Below are 24,520 nucleotides of genomic sequence, written 5' to 3'. Positions count from 1 at the left end.
AGTCTAAAAAAAAAGTCCTAGGATCTGAGGACTTTCTTTCTGCCTTCTTCTTTGGAGCTCAGATCTCTGTGCCTTCTGGGAGCCAGCTCTGCACATGCAGGTGCCAGGTAGGTCTAAAGGAGGGCCCCTCCCTGCACCCCACTTCTGCTGGCTTCCCTTTCCATTGGGCCTCATCTTCCCCCTCTGACCTCTTGGGGACTGTCCTCCAGAATTCCCTGGAGCAGGCCTCCCTGCAAGTCCTAGCTCAGGGGGGGTTGGCCCTGCTACTTGTCCAGGTTCCCTGTCACATCCCAGAGGTCCTAGGGTGTCCAGTTTTACCATTGGGTCACAGTGGCCTGATGTATGTATCTCAGCCATAGTATCAGGTAGAGGTCTGAGTCTGGGATCATTAAGGCTCTGCCTGGTCTCATCCCATCTGGGATCCCAAGCCCCTTCTGCCTTCTGATCTCTTTTGGAGGATGGGGGATGGGCATGAGGTCAAAGGGAAGGAGTTAGAGAGGATGCCAAGTCCTCTTCCTACGCAGACCAAGCTCCTTTCCAAGCCTGACCCTCCCTGCTTCCCTCTTCCTGAGATGGAGTCTCTCTTCTGAGGGCATAGGGCCTTTGTAACCATTCTGGGAGCTCACCCTGTGTCATTTCTGTCAGGTCCGCATCCACCCTAGGAAGAGAAGGCAAAGACAATGTCTCTCCCAGTCTGACATTCTTCTCCCTCCCCAGGTCAGCTTGCAGAGACCAAAGCCTTTTCCTAGGAGAGAGTCTAGAACTGGAGAGAATGGCCCCTGGCACCCCGAGACCCTCATCCCAGGTGAGTGCAGTCCTTCAATAGACCTGACCAGCATCAGTAAACCTGGAATCCAAGAGAGCCAAGGAATCTTTATCCTGTTAGACGTAGGTAGTGCTTGCAGTGTTGTCAGTAGAGCAGAAATTGTCCTCCTGGTTCTGCTCATGTCCTCCTGCTTCAGGCCACACAAGTCTTCCCAGGTGTCTCTGAATACCTCTCATTTGTCCTTTCTTAGGTCAACTTAATAAGCATTTAGAAAGTGGCTCCTCTGTGCCAAGCACTGTGCTAATTTACTAGGGATGCAGAGGTTTACAAAATAAAAATCCCTGCTTTCCATTTGCTCACAGTCCAGTGGAGAGAGAATATAACATGATCTGTGTACAACCAGGCTTTGTACCATATGGAAGGGAGGCACCTTGAGAGGGAAGGTTCTGGCAGTGTCAGGGACCAGGAAAAGTTTGTTTTCAGGTGAGACGTTACCTGAGATAGGAAGGAAACCAGGAGGTCCAGGTGAGGGGGAATGAGACACAGCCATTGGGAAGGCACAGACAGGGTCAAGGGATCAAGGGTCTTGGTGAAGGATCAGCCAGGAGGCCAGGGTCCCTGGGTCAGAGAGAAGAGGACCAAGGTGCAAGAAGGCTGGAAAGGATTAAGCGTCTGGTTCTGTGGCGTGTGTTGTGGGCCAGGAACCACATAAATAATATTTCATTTAATCTTGTAAAAATGTCAGGGTCGGCTGTGGACAGCCAGAGTAAGGGAGCCCAGGTTACAGACAGACAATAAACTGTGGTGCATTTGTCCATGCAAGATTGTGACATGCTCCAGGAGTGAGTGATGGACATGTGTGTCTTATAGTTCCACGGAGGACAGAGAGACACTCTCCTCCTAAGCTACAGGACCTATCCTATGGGTAGGAAATGTGGGATCTTGTAGGCAAGCTTTCAAAGAAGTTTTGGGTAAGATCAGGTTAGGGGACACAGAGGAAAAGGTACATTTTTAGAAAGACAGTTACCTCATTTCAAAGGGTTGGTCCCTCTAGCCAGGAGGTCTAGCAGGAGGAGGAGTTCAAGGCAGAGCTTGCCCAGAAAGCTTGGCCATGTGCAAAGCTGAAGAGGCTCCATGGGCCTCAGTGGGCCAAGCCCTTTCTGGGGTGGTGGTCCAAGAGATCCTCTCTGCCTGGATCTGAGGCCCCAGGATCATCCTTTTCCCCCATTCAACACTCAGGGCCGGAAACTCAGGTCCCTGCCTTGCTCTATGCCCCATTCCTTGTCTCCATCAGCTGCAATGCCATGGTCATGGGAATGACCCCTCTTCTACCTTGACCTTCTCCTTGTCCACCAACTTCCACCCCTAGGCTCAAATTCTACCTGGGCCAAAATGCAAAAGACTGGTTCCCCTTGAGAGGTCCTTGTCCCTCCTCTGTCCATCAAATCTCATTCTCCCTTCTCTCACCTTTGGAACTCAGACCCTTCTCCTTCTAAGTTGAGAGACAGCCACAAGAAAAGTTTAGCCGTACACTGACCCAAAGGACTGGGTTCTATATTTTGACATCATGGTCCCAAATGGAACTACTTTGGTCCTAAATGAAATTATAATATGGTCTCATTTAATATCACGTGTTCTCTTAGGATGCTTGTGACATTTAACCTTTTAAAGATGGATTATACCTCAATGAAAAATACTCTTAAAATTTGGCATTTAGTAGCTTTAGGGATTATAAAAATAAGAATTAAGAGCACCATTGGATCAAAATGACTCTATCCTGTTGTCTGAAAGTAACAGACTGTCAAGTCAATAAATTGATAAAAGTGATTTTCTAGGTAAAAAATTTAGAAATGCTTTCAACTGAATTGATTTCATTTGATCCACAATAAGTTTACGTTCTTTATATCATGAATCTGATTTTGTTTTATTGTGATGATTTTAATTTTTAAAAACAATTCCAAATTTACAGAGGATCCTATAAATTCTCCCTATCTGGACAGGTCTTTGGGAACTCAGCAGGTAGATAGCTTGGGACTCTCTTTGTAGCAAGGCCATTAAATCTTCCCCACCTTGGAAAGAAGTTGCTTAAAGATAGTAATGAAATGGTTTAGGAAATTTACAAAACGCCACCTGGAATATCACATAGTGTTTATATGTTTGAGGTAATCAGTGACTACAGTGCCCAGCCTTCATTCATAATGGGACCCTTGATATTGTCAGATCTTGGAATACACAAAATTAGAGAATGGCTCCAGTCTCATGATTTGGGTGGTGATCATGGTAATTCAATAAGCATTGATTTTGTGCCAGGCACTCTGTTAAGTGCTGGGGGTATAAAGCAAGGTGAGCAGCCCCTCCCCTCAAGGAGTTTACTTTCCAGTAGCTTTAGTGAAGTCAACAAATCAATGAGGTTTTATTAAGCATCTGGTATAGTCTAAGCAACTCATAGGCTCTTGGGATTCCAAGAATGGAAATGGAAAACAGGAGACAATTTATAAATAATTGCAAACATACATACATACATATCTATCTCCATAAACAGAGGTGAGGAGGTACAGTGGATAGAGTTCTGGGCCTGGGTTCAGGAAAAGCTGAGTTCACATCTGACCTTGGAAACTTCCTAGAGAGCTGGTCTCAGTTTTCTCTACTGTAAAATGGTATCAGTAGGACCTATAAGGCAGAGTTCCTGTGAGGAGCACATTAGATGATGTTTGTAAAATGCTTGTCCCTGGCACATAGTAGGCACATTATATAAGGTAAATTACAGGAAACCAAAGAGGAAAAGTGGACCAAGAAGGGCTTCATAGAGAAGATGGATGGGCAAGAATATTGAATGAAGCACAGAGGTCAGTTAGGAGGAGGATTGAGAAAAGACCCATCACAGTGGGTGGTTCAACCATCAAGGCTAATGTGTGAGAGAGCACTTTGGGAAAAGGGAACATGAAAGCCAAGTTGTAAAGGGTTAAGGAGTGAGGAGGTGATGGCAAGGTGGCCCAGTGGTAGAACACTAGGCTTGGAATCAGAAAGACTCATCTTCATGAGTTTAGATCTGGCCTCAGACACTTACTAGCTATGTGATCCTGAGGCACTTAAGTCTCTTAACTATTTGCCTCAGTTCATCATATCTAAAGTGACCATAAGCAGGAAATGGGAAACCACTCCTGTATCTTTGCTCTTAGGCCCACAAATGGGATCTAGAAGAGAGAGACACAACTGAAACAACTGAATAATCACTAAGGAGTGAGTGAGAGAGGAAAGTAGAAAGTTATGCCAGATGTTTAAGGGAGTTTTGCTGAAAAAAGGGGGTGAGAGAATGATTGTTCAAATGGTGGTGAAGTTTAGGGAAGGCTTCCTTAAAGATGGGAGAGATGGGTATATTGAAGTCCCCAGGAAAGGGACCAGATGATAGAGAAAAGTTAACAATGTGAGGGACCTGGGTGTGGGGAGTGATTGAGTGTGCTAACTGGTGGGGAGGAGAATCACATGGCCATGCACGTGGTTGCTCTTTGTCCCCTTTCTTAGAGAATGGAGGGAAAGAAGGTATTGTAAGATCCCATGAAGAGGTTCTGAGGAGAGAATGCAGGCAGTTATTCACTCTACACTTATTAAGTGCCTACTATGTTAAATGCCTGGCACTGTGCTTAGTAAGGGTTGTGCAGAAAGAGTCTAACAGCAGTGTCTGCCCTCAAGGAGCTCACAGTCTAAGGGGGTGACTACAAGGAACCAGAGAGGTACCCAAAAGGTATAGACAAGTCAATTGGATATGGTTAACAGAATGAAGGCAGTAGAATAAAGGGGAGCTCGGACAAATAGACAGTGAGATTTTGGCTGAGATTTGAAGGACCCTGGGAGATCTAAATGAGGAGGCAGAGAATTCCAGTCACTCAGGAGTGTCCATAGCCTAGACATGGAGTATCTTCTTCCTGGTATATAAAGGAGGCCAGTGTCATTGGATCTGAGAAGGTGGCAGGAAATAAGAAGACTGCAGAAGTAAGTGATGTCTTAGTCATGATGGACTTTTAAAGCAAAGTAAGCATGATACTCAGTTGAAAGTGTTGATAGTCAGTAGTCAATAAAGCATTTATTAAGAATATTCTGTATGACATGAACTTTTGTCACGGCTGGGGGATTTAAATAGAAGAAAGACTGCCCTATTTCCATGGAATTTACATTTTCTAGGGGAAGACCACAAACCAAAGGAAGAGATTTTGGGCTAAAGACATCAGACCGTGGAAAGGGTGGCAAAGTCAGTGAAAAGGTCAAAGGTAGGGCAGCCAGGTTCAAGCGTGTGAGCTTCTCCTCTCCTTATGGGGAGATTTGGAAGTACTTGAGCTCACCCCATCATGGGGAAGAGAGAATGCAGGAAGATAGAGAAGGAAAGAGATATAGGAGAGCTTCTGTTCAGAACTAGTTAGGGATTCAAAAGATGAATTATCAGTGAATTAAAGCATGGCCTTCCTAACGTAATTATTCATAATATGGATATATATAATGCAGTCAAGAATCATAACTCAGAACAAGTGAAAAGAAAAATGTTGTAAATTCTTGGGAATCTAAAAAATCAGGAAAAGTCTAATAATTCCGTTAGTTTTTCAAAAGTTCAATAATAGAAGTAAAGGAAACTAAAAGTGAAATATAGATTATTAATATTACATAAATCTTTTAAATAGAATCAAAATGACAAGAAAGTGAAAAGAGATTTTTTGCATGAAGGAGAATTGCCCTCAAATAATAGAAAGATTGAAAAAGTGACTCATCTTCTGCTGGAAATGGAAGAAAATGAAATGGAAAAGCATGGAATGCCAAGTGCATTGACTGACCATGTATTCTGTATGTAGCAGGCTGGACAAATAGGGGAGCCCTCCCACGCATCAAAAGCTTTACCGATGTGGCCACTTTCTTGTGTGACATCCACCAGTCTGACTCTTGACTCCTGATCACCAGTGTTCTTGAATTCTAGTGGCCCATTGAAATAATTCATTTTTTATTACCAGTGCCAATATCTTTCTTATGCATTAGCTCAATCTCCTACCTCAGCTCATAAAATATTATATTTTTACTGAATCAAGGAACCCTCCTTCCCCACATAGTTAGTTTTGTTTCTCTATAATATAATAATACAATATATTCCTTGAAGATTTGCAAGCAGTCGTGAAGCAATCGCAGCCTATGCTTTTGACCATGGCTCATCATACTTAGTATCATCTGAACCCCTCGCTATAAGAGTGGAGAACTCTACTTCACCTGACTGCAAACAGCCTCACACCACTCAGTTGAGGCGAGCTTGTGAGTGATCTCTCTTTCTCTGCCTCCTTGCCCCATTCCCTCCCCAGGACAGCTCTACATATACATTCATATAAAACATTTTCATATTATTCATGTTGTGAAGAATATGTTAGAAAGAATGGGAGAAACCAGGAGAGAGAAGAAACAAATTAATAAAAGAATAAATAGTATCCCTCAATCTGCATTCAGACTCCATAGTTCTTTCTCCAGATGTGGACAGTCTTTTCCATCATGAGTTTTTTGGAATTGTCTTCGTTTCATTTTTGAGAAGAACCCCACTGCCTTGAGAGACCCAGGATCTTCCCCTGGGTTTCTGACAGGTGGCTTTCCACAGGCTTGCTGGCACACCTCTTACACTGTTCCCCTTCAACCACAGCAAGAGGGACCTTTCCTGTTAATCCCCATAGTGTTCCAAGGTAAAAGAGTGCTTCATCCAGCCTTTCTGCTGACTCCACTATTGTAGGATTTTTCCTGGGACAATATTCTCTGTGTTTTTCAAGATCTATAAGGGAAGGTGAGAGCACTTCACTTGGTGGCTTTCCATATGTGGGACGATTGCTCTACCAGCAGCCAGTGCCTCCAATGCCACTGCTGCTACCACAGCCTATTCATTCACTCCTGTGGCTTGCTCCTTGGTTGCTGGGGCTGTACTGGCACAACTTGTGTTTGGCTGCACTTCTGTCTTAGGGAACTGTAGCTCAGTTCCCACAGAGCCCTCCTGCTGCCCTTCTAAGTAGTCTCTGGCATTTGTGGGCTGAGAAGTCTTGAAACTGCCACTGCTGCTAGTCCCCTGAGGCCTGCTGCAGCTTTGCTGGGGCTAGGTCTGTGCTGGTGAGGCGTGCAATAGACTGCACTCCTCTCAGCTGTGTGCAACAGACCCTTCCTGTTCATCTTTCAGATTATCTTGGGCTAGAAATCTGCCTCACTGTGTCTCTTTGTGGGTTCTGCTGCTCTATAATTTGTTGAGAATCACTTTTTAGAGGTATTGGAAGGTTTTTGGGGCAGAACTCAGGCGAAGAATCCCTGCTTTCAGTCCACCATCTTGGCTCACCATCTTATACCTCACTGATGGAACACTTGCCTTTTCCCTAATTCTATTGGGCTGAGCGTTGTATAGTAAGACATTTTTCAGCTTTTACTATTCCATCATGATTCTCATTTCAAATAGAAAATGCTTTTTTAAATATTCAGTTGGGCTCTTAATAATTGGTTTCAAGTATTGGCTTATGAAGGTTATATGAGTTGTAGGCAGATCCCTTCTCTGAGCTTCACTTTCATCTTAGAAGTTCATGAGGGACTAAGTGAATTCTGGAGTGTGTCTTTCAGCTGTAAATCATGTGATTTTTGATGGTTTAGGAGTTGGTGACATTCAACGATGTGGTTGTGAACTTCACCGAGGAGGAGTGGGGCCACTTGGACTATTCTCAGAAAGAGCTGTACAAGGAGGTCATGCTGGAGAATATTCAGAATCTGCTGTCCCTGGGTAAGGACCATTTCCTTTCTTTTCTTGGTGTTAGTTGTTAGGTCAAAATTAGTACAAGTGGCAGAGAATGGATCCATATTCTGTTGCATCTCAGTCACAGAAACACCGTTATCTGTATGTACCAATTCTCTGTCCACTTTGTACTTGACTTTCAGCATTTTCAAGTTAAATAACTTCCCATCAGTCAGGTAGCTGGAGATAAAAGAGAGAAAGGGAGTAAAGGTAAAAAAAAAAAGCCACTTCTACTTCAAAGAGAAAAATGTCATATGGTCACAAGCCCAAAAAGTGTTTTTGGGAAGAACTTAAGGACCTCATGAGAAACTGAGAAAACATTAGAAAAAAAAAATAGGAGTAGTCCAGCAAAACAAGAAAATTATGAAAAGAACATCAACTAATTAGGAAAACAGATTCAAAAACTTAAAAAAAATAACTTCTTCAAGACTAGAATTGGACATGAGGACTAATGATTAAAAGCCGAAAGAATGAAAAAGTAGAGAATGTGAACCACCTCATTAGAAAAACAAATGATCTGGAGAATAGATCAGGGAGACGCAACGTAAGAAGCCTGGGAGGGAAGATCCGAGCAGACGGTATAGATGCAATATTTCAAGACTTTAAGGAAAATTACCCTGAAGTTCTAGAACAAGAAAGAGATAAAGTAGAAAAAAAACCAAAACCTCACCGTTCAGCCCCTGAGAGAGACACCAAAATGAAAACTTATAGGAGCATTACAGGCAAGTTTCAGCACTCCCAAATTAAGGAGACAATGCTAGAAGCAACAAGAAAATAGCAAGGTAAATACCATGGATAACCCAAGACCTAGCAGCTTCTGCATTAAAAGACTTAGGGGCATTGTATTTCACAGAACCAGTGAGGTGGGTGTGTGAACAAAAATACTCACTAAAACTGAGTATAATCCTGAATGGAAAACAAAAAAGGGACATTAATGAATGGAAAGACATTCAGTTATTTATGAGTAAAAGAACAGGACCCAAAGGAAAACTGGATGTGGAAGATCCAAGAGAAATGTAAGATAAATATTAAAGACCAGTGATAAGGGACCTAATAAGGTCAAACTGTTTACTTTTTGTGTGTGAAAATGTTATCAGTACCCTTAAGAATGGCATGATTACTGGGATAGTTTGAAAGCAAAGCTTAAGCTGACATGAATATGATGTATTCCTTCTCAAAAGTAAAATTGGGTAGGGAGAGGGAAAATGGAGCAGTTGTTACACACTGACAAGTCCTGAAAGGGCGTGATGCAGAGGAAGCAGATGGCAGTGCAGCTATGCTAGTTCTGGAACCTTATTCTCGTGGGATTACCAGGGAAAATAGAACATCTAAGGCATTTTGTTTTAGAAAAAGAAATTGAACTGGCCACAAATGTGCTTGCTAAGAGTAAAGAAACAGGACCAGATGGATTTGCAGTGGTATTGTAATGAACGTATAAAGGTCAGCTAATTCCAGTATTAAATAAATGATTTGGAAAAATAAGGCAAAGAAGGGAGAATTACCAAACTCCTTTTATGAGACAAATATATTCAAATCAGGAAGAATAAAAAAAGAGCATTATAGACCAATTTCATTAATGTCTATGGATGCCACAATCCTAAATAATGCAGCTCGGAGATTATAATAATATATTTCAAAGGCAGTACATCATGACCATCTGGGATTCATACCAGGAATGCAGGGTTGCTGTAGCGTAAGGAAAATTACACACATAAGCTATCAGATAAGTCACAAATGCCATATAGCTGTAGAAGAAGCTTTTGATAAAATAGAACGCTCACTTGTATTAGAAACACTTGCAAGTACAGGGAAAATGTGTTTTTCTTTAAGTTGATAAAACAGCGCTTACCTAAAACTGTCAGCAAGAGCTACTTGTAATAGGGAGAAGGTGGTTAGCATCCGTCTCTGTGAGATCAGATGTTCAACAAGGATGGCCGTTGTCACTAATGTTAGTATTCTATTGGACATCCTTCAATAGCAGTAAGAAATGGAAGAAATGAGCCTAGGGAATGAGGTAATAAAAATGTGTCTTTTGCAGATGATATGATATCTGTGGAAAATCTAAAAGACTCGACCAAACAACAATTGATTATTTTAGCAAAGAAGCAGGATATGATTAAATTCATAGAAATCACCAGTATTCCCATATATATCCAAGAAAACCCTGCAAGAAGAGATAATAAGAGATACCCTCTTTAAAATCAGGCTAGTTCCCTTCCCTTCCCTTCCCTCCCTTTCTCCTCCCCTCCCCTGCTCTTCCCTTCCCTGTCCTTTCCTTTCCCAAAACCTTAAACCTACTGTACTCTGAAGATGGGATGCCAGTGGGCCCCTGGGAGGGTTCCCCTTCACCCTCCTGGCTTCAGAGTGATTATCAATAGTGATTGTTGCTGTTTCCCTCCCAGCCTGATATCTTTCTTTTTCTTGGCCTTATTAAAGGGGCCATGCCCTGGCTGCTTTTTAAACAGGCCTATTCAGTGAATGGACATTACCTCACCCTGAGTGAGTACCTGCAAAGACCTTGGCCTAAATGGCCAAAGTCTCCCAGTGGATTCAGATGACTGTAGAAGAGAAGTGACTCTGGTGACCTGCACAGCCCTCCCTCACTCAAAACAAAGTCAAGTGCAAGTCATGTCTTCATTTCTCTGATGGCATGCAGTGAAGGATGAACGCGAAAGATCAGGGGTAGGGAATCTGTGACCTTGAGGCCACATGTGGTCCTAGGTCTAGGTCCTCAAGTGTTGCCCTTTCACTTAATCCAAACATCACAGAAGAAATTACCTTAATAAAAGGGTTTGTAATGTAAAACTTGGACAAAAGGCAGCACACAAGGACCTGGAAGGCCATAGGTTCCCCAACCTTGCTCTAGACATTGTAAACTTCCTGGGATCATACATGCCAGAACAAACCCAGGAACTACATGAACACACAAAAAAAGTTTTATTCAAATAAAAGCAGATTTAAATAATTGGAGAGATATCAATTGTTTATGGGTATGCAAGACCAATGTAATAGAAATGACAATTTTATCTAAAATTTATAATTTATACCTTCAGTGCCACCATAGTTGGATAGGCCATCCCAATGAAATTACCAAAACCTTCTTTACTGAATTAGAAAAAAATAACAAAATTCATTTGGAAGAACAAAAGCTTAAGAATATGAAAGGAAGTAATGAAAAATAATGTTAAGAAAAGTTTAGCAGATCTTAGCAGAACTGTTTATATAATGCAGTAATTATCAAGACTAATATTGGCTAAAAAATAGAAAAGTTGGTCAGTGGAACAGAGTAGATACACAGTTTACAGCAGCAAACAAATACAGTAACCATCTATTTGAGAAGTGTAAGACTTAAGATTTTAGAATAAGAATTCATAACTTGGGGAAAATTGTTGGGAAAACTGGAAAGAGGTGTGACAAAAATTGGGCATAAACCAACATTTTACAGTTTATCAAGATAAGGTCAGTGTATACATGACCTTCTTTCAAAGAGAGAATAGTTAGTACAAGACAGTTGGAAAATCATGGAATGTGATCCTTATCAGACTTACTAGACAGGTCAACAATTTTTGAATAAATGAAACATGGAAGGGAATGAGGTGTGGCATGGATAATTTTAATTACATTTAAAAGGTTTTGTACAGATACGAGCAATATAACCAAGATCAGAAGGAAAGTAAAAAAAAAAAAACTAGGGTGGTGGAAAAATTTTGTATGAGATTTCTCAGGTAAAGTTCTCATATCTCATATACAAAATATAGAAAGATCTTGGTTTCTTTTTATTGGTTTTGTGGAGCAATTAAACTGTCTACCTCTGGATCTAGTAATGCTATTTTGAGGTCTGTTTTGCAAGATGATTAAGGAAAACAGAGTGAGTGTGTGTGTAAGTACTTTTAGTAGCTCTCTTTATGATATTAAGAATTGTAAATTGTGGGGATGCCCATCAATTGGGGAATGGCTTGAAAAGGATGGAATAAAACCTGAGGTAAATGGTCAGTAGCTTCAGCAGTTGTTGAGGATGGTCCCTTAAGAATGCTATGGAAATGTTCAGCCCAACTCTACAGGATCATGTCCTTATCACTAATCAGTGTGGCTCCATCTTCTCTGAGAAGGTGAGGTGCACCATAGTTGGATAGGTCTTTGGCCCATAAATAGCCTTCAGGGGGCTTGGCCATCTCTATCTGGCTAGTGGAACCAGTTGGTTTTGGAGCAGAACGTGACCTTGCACAGCTCTCCTTCACTTGAATCTAATTCAAATGCAAGTCATAGTGTCATCTTCCTGATGTCAAAGGTCCTCTTTGAGAATGAAGGACTATATATATAGCCTTCAGGGCATCATAAAAGTGCTTTGAATTTTTACAATCAGAGGAAAACTGAATTCTGTCTGCCTTCTTGCTGAGCCAAGACTCCTGAATCTCTCTGAGCCTTCCTTTCATTTAACTTTGGCTGGAGTTCAGTACAGCCTTCTTAGAGATGAATGAAGTAGAACCCACTGGTGCGCCTGTCAGATGCCCATTTTTTATTTGGTACCTTGTGAATTTCTCCATCATTTTCATCAAAACCAATTTAGATTTTTACTCGTGTTCTGGCCCAGCTGAGTCAGTGTGGTACTGGACAGTAAATCCCTGAAAGCTGGCCACTCCTTTCCTTCTGAAATGCTGAAAGCCATGTTTGGGCTCAGCCTTCTCTCCAGGTTAGAAACAGTGTGTTCTCCCATGGAAAGTCAACTTTCCCTTGGATATGCTGCTTTTGTTGAATGTGAAAGTATAGGCTCTGACGGGTCCAACACTCTGTGGTACACATCTCCTTTGTCACTATCACATCCTGTCTGTCTCTTTTCCTTACGGTAACATACTTTATATAATACCAGTGTTGGCTCCAAGAGTACATCCATGATGTTTTGTTGCATTTACGTTGGTGAGGATAAGGCCAAGAGCTGTATAAGTCTTCAGGAATTACTGCTATTGCATTTATTTATGTGTCTATATCTTATTCTGTATATATGTTTGATTGTTTTCTTTAGATGTAGAGACCAGGTTCGAAGTAAATGAAATAAGTAGAAAGCTGGGAATTTTTTTGGAAGAGCATGACCAGCAAAGATTCATGAGTGATGGTCCCTGGGACTTCAGTTTGAGACAAATTCATGACTTTTTTATCAAAGTAGATAAAAATCGAAAGAATGACTGTAAATTTGATGAATTTGGAAAGAGATTCACACAGTCCTTCATCCTAAATCACTGTAAGGAAATGATCTCACAGCGTGACTGTCTTCAGGATAGTGAATATAGCAAGTGCTTTACTGAAGAGGTAAAGATTTTTCAGTCTCTGGAGAAGACTTCTGAAGTGCAAATGTATCCAGGTAATGAATGGGAAATGGCCTTGACCTGGAGTTCACTCTTCCTTAGACATCAGAAAAGTGATAGTAGAGAAATGTGTTCTGTAAGTAATGAAGGTGGGAAGGCCTTTACTCATCAGCAAATTCCCATTAAGAAGGAACCTGATGAAAGTAATGAATGGGAAGCAACCTCATCCCATCACTCATCTCTTCTTTGTCAACCTGTGTTTCACTCCGGAATGAAAAGATATGAATGTGTTCAGTGTGAGGACTTTGGTTGGAACTCAGATATGGATAGATCTCAAAAGATTCAGACTGGGGAGAAGTTTAATGAATATAATGAATGTGGAAAGGCTGTCTGCTACAGATCTTTCCTTATTTGCCTTCAGAGAATCCACAGTGGAAAGAAGCCTTATAGATGTTATCAGTGTTTAAAGGCTTTCACACAGAGGTCCCATCTTGTTATACATCAGAAAATGCACAGGAGAAAGAGGCCTTTTGAATGTAATCAGTGTGGAAAAACTTTCCCCCATAGGGGTAATCTTGCTGCACATGAGAGAATTCACACTGGAGAGAAGCCTTTTAGATGTGATGAATGTGGGAAAGCTTTCACACAGGTGGGCAATCTGGCTGCACATCAAAAAATCCACACTGGAGAAAGACCTTTTGAATGTAATCAGTGTGGAAAGGCTTTTACACAGAACTCCAGTCTTGCTAAACATCAGAGAATCCACACTGGAGAGAAGCCATGTGAATGTGATCAATGTGGAAAGGCTTTCACAGAGAGCTCCACTCTTTCTAAACATCAGAGAATCCATAGTGGAGAGAAGCCTTACGTATGTAATCAATGTGGAAAGGCTTTCACAGAGAGCTCCAATCTTGCTGCACATAAGAGAATCCACAGTGGAGAGAAGCGTTTTGGATGTAATCAGTGTGGAAAGGCTTTCAGAGAGAGCTCCCATCTTGCTGCACATAAGAGAATTCACACTGGAGAGAAACCTTTTGTATGTAATCAATGTGGGAGGACTTTCACACAGATTTCCAATCTTGCTAGACATCAGAAAATCCACACTGGAGAGAAACCTTATGGATGTAATCAGTGTGGAAGGGCTTTCACGCAGAGTTCCAATCTTGTGAGACATCAGAAAATCCACAGTGGAGAGAAGCTTTATGGATGTTAACAATGTGGAAAGACTTTCAGATTTATCTCCATCCTTGCTTTACATCAGAGAATTCCCACTTGGAAGAAACCCTAGGAACTTCATTCATCATAATGTTAGGGCAGGATGCAGTTATTGAGTTCATGTGACAATTCTTAACAGTGTTGGTTCAGGTTCATGCAATATTCATTAACCTTTCCATACATTCATATATTTGTTGGAGGCAAAATTCACCACGTGCACATCCGTTTTCAGTTATATCCAAATACGTATTTGATAGATTTTAAAACTCTCCACTTGGTCTGGTCTGTAGGTGGCTAGAGGAAGGGGGAGTGCATCTGGCCACTGCAGGTGGGCTTCAGAGTAAAGCTTGCTAATAGGAATTAAAAAGCTTTGATCCACTGAGTAAGTAGAAGGGAACGATTAACGCAGGAAATGTTGGGGGAGAGAGCTTGTTGAGTGTTGGATAAGGTAGGTAATCAACACAAATAGTACATTCTGGAGTCTTACATGAATACAGTGAACACTAGTTTACATGCAGTGAATAGGTGGTTCAAAAATGTAACTTTTTACTACATGCTAATTATTAACAGATAGCATTTCATGGTTTTCTAAATGATGGCAGATGAAATTCATTATTTAACCCATAGCTTTCCTTACTTTGACTGGGAGCAGTCCGAGTGCCTTAAACTGCACAGCTTTACAGAGTCTTTGAACACTGTTAGCCAGGGTGGGGGAGATCATTTCACAGGTTAAGGAAGATGTCCAAAGAAACCTCATAGAGAGATCTTCAGAGGATTTTGTGCTGCTTTTGTCCCCACAATTACACATTTATCATTATCATTAGTTTGTTCATTAAAATAATATACCTCATTATTTTTTCAAAAACACTGTTACACTGATTCATTTAAGATCTAACAGCGTTCAGATCAAAAGTAACCTGCCTTACCATCTTTTTTTAAAAAAGGTTATAAGACAAGAGAAAAACAGTGCAATGGAATGCATTTTCAAAAAAACGTTACAGGAAAAATCAGTCATCCTATCTCCCTTGACATTTTTTAAATCACATCTAATGACATTGAAAACCCTGTATTTAGTATGGCGTAAGTATAGTCAATTAAAGAGGTTAGCAATAGTTCATTTCTATAGTATTTACCACATGCCTGGCTTTTCTCCTACAGAATTTCTGAGAGCTGTGAGGTCTTTCATCCAGCTTGCACTTGCCTCCCCCTGCCTCTAGGTGTCATACCACCTCCTCTCTTGTCAAGGGTTTAAACTTGCAACTTCAAAGTTCACCCTGCAAGGTGATATTGCTGCCCTCATTGTGGACAATTGCTCCAGATTGTGCAAAGCTGGCTTTGCAGGAGACAGTGCCCCTCTGGTTGTCTTCCCTTCCATTATTGTGGACCTCAAATATCATGGTGTGATAGTGGGTATGGGTCAGAAAGACAACTCTATGTGGGATGAGGCCCAGAGCAAGAGATATTCTGACCCTGAAGTGCATCATTGAACATGGAATTGTCACGCCTTAGTTCTTTCTCTGGATGCAAATTGCATTTTTGCATCATGAATCCTTTGGAATTGTCTTGGATCATTGATTGCTGAGAACAGCTAAGTCTAATAAAGTTGGTCATCACACAATGCTGCTTCTGTTGTGTATATTTCATTCAACATTAGTTCATGCAAGCCTTTCCAGGTTTTTCTGAAGTTCATCTGCTCATAATTTGTTATGGAACAATAGTACTCCATGACATTCATATACCACAACTTGTTCAGCCATTCCCCAATTGATGGGCATCCCCTGAAAAGTAAAGGCAGGCCTTACCCTCCTGGACCTTACCTTGCAATGGGGTTGTGGTGGGCAAGGAGGGACTCCATGGTTTAAAAAGTTACAGAGCTGGGCTGTGGGGCATTAGGGCACAGATTGACACTCATCAGCCAGGAACTGGAGCAGAGTGGGTATTGATGTTGGTTCTTGCTAGCTGAATTGGAAAGGAGAGGGAAAGTTTGGGGATTAAAATGAAGGCAAAACAAGGAAGATACATGCATATACATACACCCATATACACATGTATGTATGTATGTGTATATAAATGTGGTTTGGAGTTGCTGGGAACTCTGAAATGTCAGGGCACAAGGGGAGTCTGCATGGAAAGAAGTTGAGCACTTGTTAAAGTGGTAAGGTTTATTGTAATTCCAGCGGCAGAGGGCTGCATTTCTTGCTCAAAGATCAAGCCTTAAACCCAATTCACTCTGCAGCTCATAGACTGGACCACAAGTCCCCACTCACCTAGCACAGAGTGATTGTAATTACTAAATAATAATTGTTTCTGTTTTACCCAGGAACCCTGATGGTCTTCCCCTCCCAGTTTGATTTTTTTTTCCTCTTTGATTAAAGGGGCCATCCCTTGAGTAACTACTTTAAAAAGCCTATTAATTGACTAGGTGTATCTCACTCAAAATGAGAATGTGGTAAGATCCTAGCCCTGGACCATCTATCTCCAGTCATCCTGATGAATATCAGGTCACTGGATCCAGTTGGCTCAGGAGAAGAAAGTGATGTTGGTGACCTTGCACTGCCCTCTGTGTCTCAAAGTCAGCTGCAAGTCATGTCATCATCTTGATGTCAGGGTTCTCTTCAGGACCTGAAGGACAAACCCAACCACTGCAGAGAGCTGGATTCCTAGTGAAGCAGTTCCCTAGTGGGGATTAAAGAATAGGAAACAGGAACTATGAGATGATCTGCATAGCATTAAAGGTGGTAAATAGCCTGGGGTGGCCCAGGTGCTACAGGGGTCTGGGGTGGGTCAGAACCACAGTGAAAGGCCTGCTGAATATCCAAGTGGGCTGAGCTGGGCCATCTGCCAGAGAATGGTTTGCTGAAATGCTTGGGAAAATTCAGAGTCTGGTCCGTCACCTCATCATTCATCTCAAACAACATCATTCCCTGGCTACTGAAACTGCTTCCTGCTGGAAGGACCATTGAGCTGTCCCTGTTTTGAAGGGTCACAGGAAGAGGCTGACTGAAGCCAAGCACAGGCTTCACCCAGGGGAAGAAGGGGCCATGGGCTGGTGCCCACTGTTGGCCACCAACTGTAGGTGAATGGCCTGGAATCTGGAAGACAAATCTGACAAGCAAGTGTGACAGGCAAGTTCAATATGTAGGGCCCAAATGTAGGGAGAATCAAAAGTGATGTCAGTATGGGGAAAAACAACTAAAAGCTGCATTAGAGTCATTTCTATTTGACAGCGTTATCTGATCTTGTTACTTCCCCCAGAGAGGCTTCCTCTCTGATTCGAATTCCTTTTGGAGGATCAGATGCTGTTGGGAGACAAGTTTTGTAGGGGGAAATTTTTCATCCTTGTCCAGAGATTGACTAGTTATATCAAAAGACAGGAGGGATACAGGAAAATTGATTGCCCTGAAATTCTCTTCCCCAAATCAAACTGAAGATGTTACTGATTTAATTTCAGTGATTAATAGCAATACCTAATTACCAAGTTGTTTAGTAATGTTGACCTGGAAGTTTGGTTAGAAAAGGCAAACAGGCTGAGTGCATATTATTTATTCCCTTAAAGCTAGTGGTTACATGATCATGGAACCAGAAAAACTTCTGACTGATTGTTGCAGGAATGACCAAGCTTAAATCTGTTTTAGGAAAATCCAAGGATATCTGTGTCCCTCAGATTTATGATCTCCATATGTGTTTATCTATACCATGAGAAAAGAATTTAATTGGATAAGTTGTAAATACAATAAGATAACAGTTTATAGTTTCAGCTGAAATTAGGACCCAGGATATCTGTGTTTTCTTCATCATTAATATGCTATAACATAGTATATGTCCACAAAATAATAAGATATGGGAAAAGCCCCATTACTCAAAATAGTGTCTTGGGTTAAGGGTCTCATAAAGTATGCTAAATGAGCCCCATCTGACCTAATTGACATAGGAATAGGTATTTTCTGAGTTTACTTCAGAGAACAAAGAGACTGTTAGGCCCAGGCTCTTTGGATTGATTAATTCAAGCTCTGATCCTTATCAAAGTCCAAAAAGTGATATTAAATGTCAGTATATGTTAAGGAATGTAATTTTAGGCTGAATAGCTCAGATCTCCAGCTCCCTTCTGAAAAAGTCTTCCAAAGGACCTTCCTGATAATGAGATTGCATTGGAATTTGCCCAGGGTTGGATGGAAACTGATTCTTCTGCCTGGGTAGTCCAAGGTTGGGAGTGGTCTGGTAGGGTTGGGGGAGAGGGGTGTGATCTGATAAAAGAGGTATTTCCTATGTTCCCAGGTGGGGTGATACCTGCAACTGTTGAAAAGGTATTGTACCAAGTCACGTAATCAAGACTCTCATTTTAATATAGCCCACCTCCCAGTGTGTTGGCCAATCAGTTGATTGGCACTCCTGGGAACACCTACTCTTGGAAAGGCATATAACTCTATCCCAAGTCCCAAACTGAGCCAGATCTGGACAGGCCCTCTTAGGGGAGCAGTTCTGAATTGTTATTCCCATTCAATGCATGTCAAGCCAGCTTCAGAGAAATTAAAATCTGACCCAACCTAAAAGAGTCTGTCTTTCTTAGATTAAACTGTGGATTTGAGGGGTCAACAAACTTTAAATGTAAGTAGATGGACCCTCCAAAAAAAATGGATATTCAAAACAATTCTAGAAAGAAACCAGACTGGAGAAATCATTTGCTTCTCACACCACTGAAGCAAGTGCAGCACACAATTACAACCACATACAACAAAATAAAAGAGCGGTGATTAAGAGAATTGTTTCTTATTGTACAATGTGGACCCCAAGGTGAAGGTAAAAATGAAAAAGAAGTGAAAGTGAGAGAAATAGAATTGAGACATCATAAACTAATCCTTGTACCATCTTCCAGATGAATTGATATATTTCTGGAACTAAATTACAGAATGTGAAAAGGCATAAACAAGAGGGAAAGAAACTCATAGAGGAGGATATGTGATGTACCTTAAGTCAAAGGCTAACAAAGGAAATTTAATCTTGTAGTCTGCTGGGAATGAGAGGACCTAGAGAAGTATAAAGAGAAAAAAGGAAGGATAGAAAATGGGAGAAAGAAAAGAGGTAAATCTTGCTTCACTATTTGAATGGGGTGCCACTGATTAATGCACCAATGGAATGTCATCATCTTGATGTCATGGTCCTCTTCGAGAACAAAGGACAAACACAACAACCACCACCTATGGAATAAGATAACTTGGTTTTGTTCCCCTTTAAGTAGTATTTATCCCCAATACATTTTTGTTTGCAGTAAATCAATACTTTATTGTTTTATTGATTGTCTTTTTAAAATTTTTTTTCCATTTTCAGGTAAAGATAGTTTTTTAAATTAAATTATTTTGTTTGTTTTCAGTGTTCTACAATCACTTACATATGTCTTAGATTTTTCCCCCATACAATTTTATATAGGTTCTACACATACATTCCTATGAAATACATTTTCACCTTAGTCATGTTGCATAGAAGAATTAAAATGAATGGGAGAAATCATAAAACAAAACAATGCAAAATAAAATGGTCTGCTTCATTCTGCGATCAAATCCCATAGTTCTTTCTCGGGATGTGGAAGGCATTTTGCCTCAAGATAGTTTTCAACATTCACTTTTTATAAGATTTTGAGTTTCAAATTTTTTCTCCCTTCTTTCCATCCCCCTCCCAAGATAGAAAACAATCTGATATAGGTTATACATGTGCAATCATGTAAACATTTCTACATCAGTTATGCTGTGAAAGAAGAAACAGAAAAAGAGGGAAAAACCACAAAATAAAGTGAAAGTAGTATGCTTTGATGTGCATTCAGACTGCATAGTTTTCTGGATGTGGATAGCATTTTCCACTGTGAATCTTTTCAAATTGTCTTAGATCATCGTATTGCTAAGAAGAGCTAAATCAATCATAGCTGATCCTCACATATTGTTGCTATTACTATGGACAATGTTCTCCTGGTTTTGCTCAGTCCACTCAACATCAGTTCATGTAAGTCCTTCCAGGTTTTTCTGAAAGCTGCTCATTATTTCTTGTAGCACAATAGCATTCCACTACATTCATATACCACAACTAGTTCAGTTATTCCACAGTTGATGGATATTCCCTTAATTTCCAATTCTTTGTCACCAAAAATAGAGCTGCAATACAAATTTTTGTTCATGTGAGGCCTTTTCCATTTTTTAATGAACTCTTTGGGATACAGAGCTAGTAGTGAAATTGTTAGATCAAAGATTATGCACAGTTTGATTGGCTTTTGGACATACCTCCAAATTGCTCTCCAGAATGACTGAGTTCACAACTCCAACAATGCATTAGTGTACAAATTTTCCCACGTTTTCTTCACCATTTCTTATTTTCCTTTTCTTTCATATTAGCCAATCTGTCATGAGGTGGTAACTCAGAGTTGTTTTAATTGACATTTTTCTAATCAATAGTGATTTGGAGCATTTTTTTTTGATATGATTATAGATAGCTTTAATGTCTTCATCTGAAATCTGCCTGTTCACATTTTGACTATCAATTGGGGCAGTGACTTGTGTTTCTAAAAATTTAACTCAGTTCTCCATGTATTTCAGAAACGAGACCTTAATTGGAAATACTTATTGTAAAAATTGTTTCCCATCTTTCTGCTTTCCTCCTTATCTTGGTTGTGTTGCTTTTGTCTGTGCAAAATCTTTTTAATTTAATGTAATCAAAATTATCCATTTTGCATTTCATAATTTATTTTTATATCCTGTTTGTTATATATTCTCCCCTTCACCTATCTGATAGGCAAACTATTTCTTGCTCTTCTAATTTCCTTATGGTATCATCCTTTCTGTCAAAATCATTGACCCATTTAGATGTTATCTTGTCATCAGGTGTGAAATGTCGGTCTGTCCTTGGTTTCTGCCACACCATATTCCAGTTCTCCCAGGAGTTTTTGTCAAATGGAGTTCTTATTCCAGAAACTGGACTTTTTGGGTTTATCTTACATATTATTAGATTACTTTAGTCTTTTAATGCTGTGTCTTGTGAAAACAATCTAGTCCACTGATCCACCACATTATTTCTTAGGCAGTACCAAATAGTTTTGATGATTGCTGCATTCTAATATAGTGTTCGATCTGGTTCTATAAAGGATTCCTAAAGAAGTCCTTTGTATTTTTTTTCATTAATTCCCTTGCTATTCTTTAGCTTTTTTTAAAAATTAAAACACTAAAATACAGAAGAAAATATATTATAAATATTAAATATAAGAAAAAAAGCATTGCCATGTACAGAGCACAATGTTGAGAGGATTCAAAGTATACAGCAATATATTTCCATTTCAAGAAAGCCTATATAGTAAATACTACACGTTGTGTTCCAAGCTGTTCATCTCTTCTTTGTTTCCTTGTAAGTTTTCATTAGTTCTCTGCTGCGAACTTTTTACTTTGTTCTTTTCCCCCCTTCATGGCTCCCTTCTCCCCCCAAAAGACTACAATTGAAACTATAGATGTATACACAAACGTATATATACATATAAAACTATAAACATATATACCTATACAGGGGACAGCCAGCATCCCCAAGTAGTGCAGTGGAGTGGTGACCAAGAAAGACACGAGTCAGGCGGAGAGTGTACAGAGCAGCTCCTATTTATTAATCTGAGGGTAAGGGTTTATATAGTGATTTTACAGGCAAGCAAGCAAGGTTATTCCCATGAGAACATTTTTAGTTTACTTCTTAAACTTCCTAATCTAATTCCTCCAGTGGGACCACCTTGGGGTACATGGTCAGGTTCAGGGCTTTCTCTTCCTTGCATATCAGGAGTGAGATGGTGAGCCAATTATCTTCAGAATGTTAGTACAAGTCTCAAGTAAAACCTAGGCAGTACCTCACATTCCAGACTCCATCAGTACTGGCCCTCTACATACCTACCACTCTTCAAAGAATCCTCCCTTATGCTCTCCCTCCACCTTTTCCCCCTTCCTATTGTTTCTTTCTGAATTTATAAGACTTTTTATAGTCTTCCACATTATATACGTGGGTGTGTGTTTAACTCCCTCTTTATTCCATTCTTGTTAATCTAGACACCCTTCTACTTGCACCTCATCATATTCTTCGCCCTCTTTAGAAGACTTTTATTCCCTTCTAAATGTGTATATTTTTCTCCTTATCCCAGATCTGATGTGTGTAGGGTTCCCTCTAAAAATCCTTCCTTTATACTCTTCCCCCTCCCTATATCCTTAGCCTTTTATTTCTTCCTAAATTTAGAGGACCCTTCTAGATAGATATGATAGTTCCTCCTTGAACCCATTCTCAATGACAGTAGGTTTCCAGAACTATCCAGCCTCCTTCATCTAATTCCTCTGTCCATTCTTCCTCTTGCACCTTATTTGTATAAGATTTTTTGTCTCTTCGTAAATAATTTGATTTTTAGAAACTCCTTTTTACTAATAAGCAATTTGGGACCTACATTTTACATTTCCTCTATAAAGAGGAAACAGGCTCTCCTTTATGAGTCCCTTGTAATTAGGCTTTGATGTGAACCTTATGTTAATGTTGGATGTTGTATGTCACATCTTCTTTTAAGTTCAGGTTTATTATTGCTGAAAGTCTGACAATTCACTAAATGTCCATTTTTTTTTTTTCCATTCAGGATTACACTTAATTGCTGAGTATGGTGTTTCTGGCCACATTTCCAATTCTTTTGCTCTTCAATGTATGTGTCCATGACCTGCAGGGTTTTAGTGTTTCTAATTGTGGCTTCTCCACATTTAAATTGGTTTTTTCCTTGTTGCTTGTAATATTTTCTCCCTGAGCTGGGGGTTTCAGAATTTGAGTAAGACATTCCTGTAGGTGTTTCTGGGAGGATTACTTTCAGTGGTGATGTGTGAATTTTTTCTATTTCTACTTTCTCGCCTTGAACTTATGCCTCATGACAATTTTCTTTAATTGTTTCTTGTACTATTATATCAAGACTTTTTTTTTTTTATCATAGCTTTCAGGAAGTCCAGTTATTCTTATGTTTGCTGCTCTTTGATCTGCTCTCCAAACCAGTTTTTTTTTTATGAGATGTTTCACATTCTTTTCTATTTTTTTCACTTTTTCTATTTTATTATTTCTTGGTCTCCCATAACTTTGCTGACTTCCCCTTGCCCAATTCTAACTTTCAAGGAGTCATTTTCTTCCTTACGATGCTGGATCTCCTTTTCTGGTTAGTTGACTTGTGAAAGTAATCTTTAAGAATGAGGAATGAGGGAGGAAAGCCTGGCATGTGGTTAATACTGTAGAAATGAACTATTGCTACCTCTTTAATTCACTGAATTTACAACACACTAAATACTAGATTTTCACTTATCATTAAATGTGATTATAAAAATGTCAAATGTGATAGGTAGGATGACTGACTTTGACTGTAACATCTTTTGGTTTTTAGACCAAAGTTTTATTGAAGGTTTTCATACCATATCCTTCATGACCCTTTTTCAATACACATTTGATGGTATGTTTTACATGTTACTGTCTTCAAGTAGAAATTATGAGGTATACTCCTATAGATTTATTCTGTTGCACTTGAGCAAATCATAATTTCTTATTTCCGCACTTAAAAATCAAATTACGACATTGTCCTTAAAATCTGATCTCGATATGCAAAACGAGTTAGTACTGAAAGAGTTGGTCTGATGCCCCAATCTTCAGTGAAAACTCAAACCCTAATAAGAGGAAGCAGGGAAGTTATGTATTCTGCAACTCAGTTTAAACGTCCACTGCTTAGAAAGGTTTGAGTAATTTTATTCACAGTACTTCAGATGCAAAATATCCTACTCTATAGCTGTTCATAAAAGCCATACTAAATTGCATGCATACACACACACACACATACACATGCGCACACACACACATACACATGCACACACCGCATAGCAACCAAGTCCCTGGGACTTACTGCAGTTGAAGTAAATGTTGATATAATTTATGAAAACATAAGACCCACTACCTCTAATCTAATATATCTATAACAGAATCTTCAACCAGCCTGAAAAACACATGACATATAGACAAAAATATTCCAGAACACACTATAACCCAGGGGAAAGTTTACGTGTCATCAAAAAAGACTGGAAAGTTATAGAAGTGGCTGTATGTTGGTGTTGAGAATTTTCAGGCAGGGTGGTCACTGCAACTTACAGTATTTGGAGGTAGAAGAAAGAGAATGAAAGTTAAAATAGATACATGATTTGTTATGCAAAGTACAGCCTCCTTTTCAAAGGAATTTGAAATCCAGATCAGTTTCCAACTTGATACACTACAATCAAAAAGCCCCCTTTCTTTCAGATATTATATATGTCAAATATATGTCATCAAAATTTACACAGATATGGGAATGCTCATCACATAGTGGGGACAAGTTTGACTTTGGAACGTGCTGTGAAAAATACCTAAACTTGAGACACCTTAGACTTTTTAACCCCAGTTCTTCCAATTAGC

At 39.9% G+C, this 24,520-nt stretch overlaps 1 protein-coding gene across 3 annotated transcripts in view; it reads left to right on the top strand.

Moving 5' to 3' along the window:
- LOC140508336 (uncharacterized) overlaps positions 1-15,680 on the top strand; it is a 52,373-nt gene extending 36,693 nt beyond the window's left edge. For 2 of the 3 annotated variants that reach the window (XM_072616174.1, XM_072616173.1), the window contains exons 2-5: positions 63-107; positions 718-805; positions 7,409-7,535; positions 12,568-15,680. In XM_072616174.1, coding sequence (XP_072472275.1) covers positions 63-107; positions 718-805; positions 7,409-7,535; positions 12,568-14,060 — 1,753 coding nt within the window. In that variant the 3' untranslated portion in view covers positions 14,061-15,680. The remainder of the gene's footprint in view (positions 1-62; positions 108-717; positions 806-7,408; positions 7,536-12,567) is intronic. The other variant, XM_072616175.1, reaches the window with a different exon arrangement.
- Positions 15,681-24,520: the final 8,840 nt, after the last annotated feature.

This window comes from Notamacropus eugenii, chromosome 5 (genome assembly GCF_028372415.1).
Source record: "Notamacropus eugenii isolate mMacEug1 chromosome 5, mMacEug1.pri_v2, whole genome shotgun sequence".
Classification (NCBI taxonomy): Eukaryota; Metazoa; Chordata; class Mammalia; order Diprotodontia; family Macropodidae; genus Notamacropus; species Notamacropus eugenii.
The sequence above is the reverse complement of the archived record's forward strand: the minus strand, read 5'-3'. Positions and strand labels throughout refer to the sequence as shown.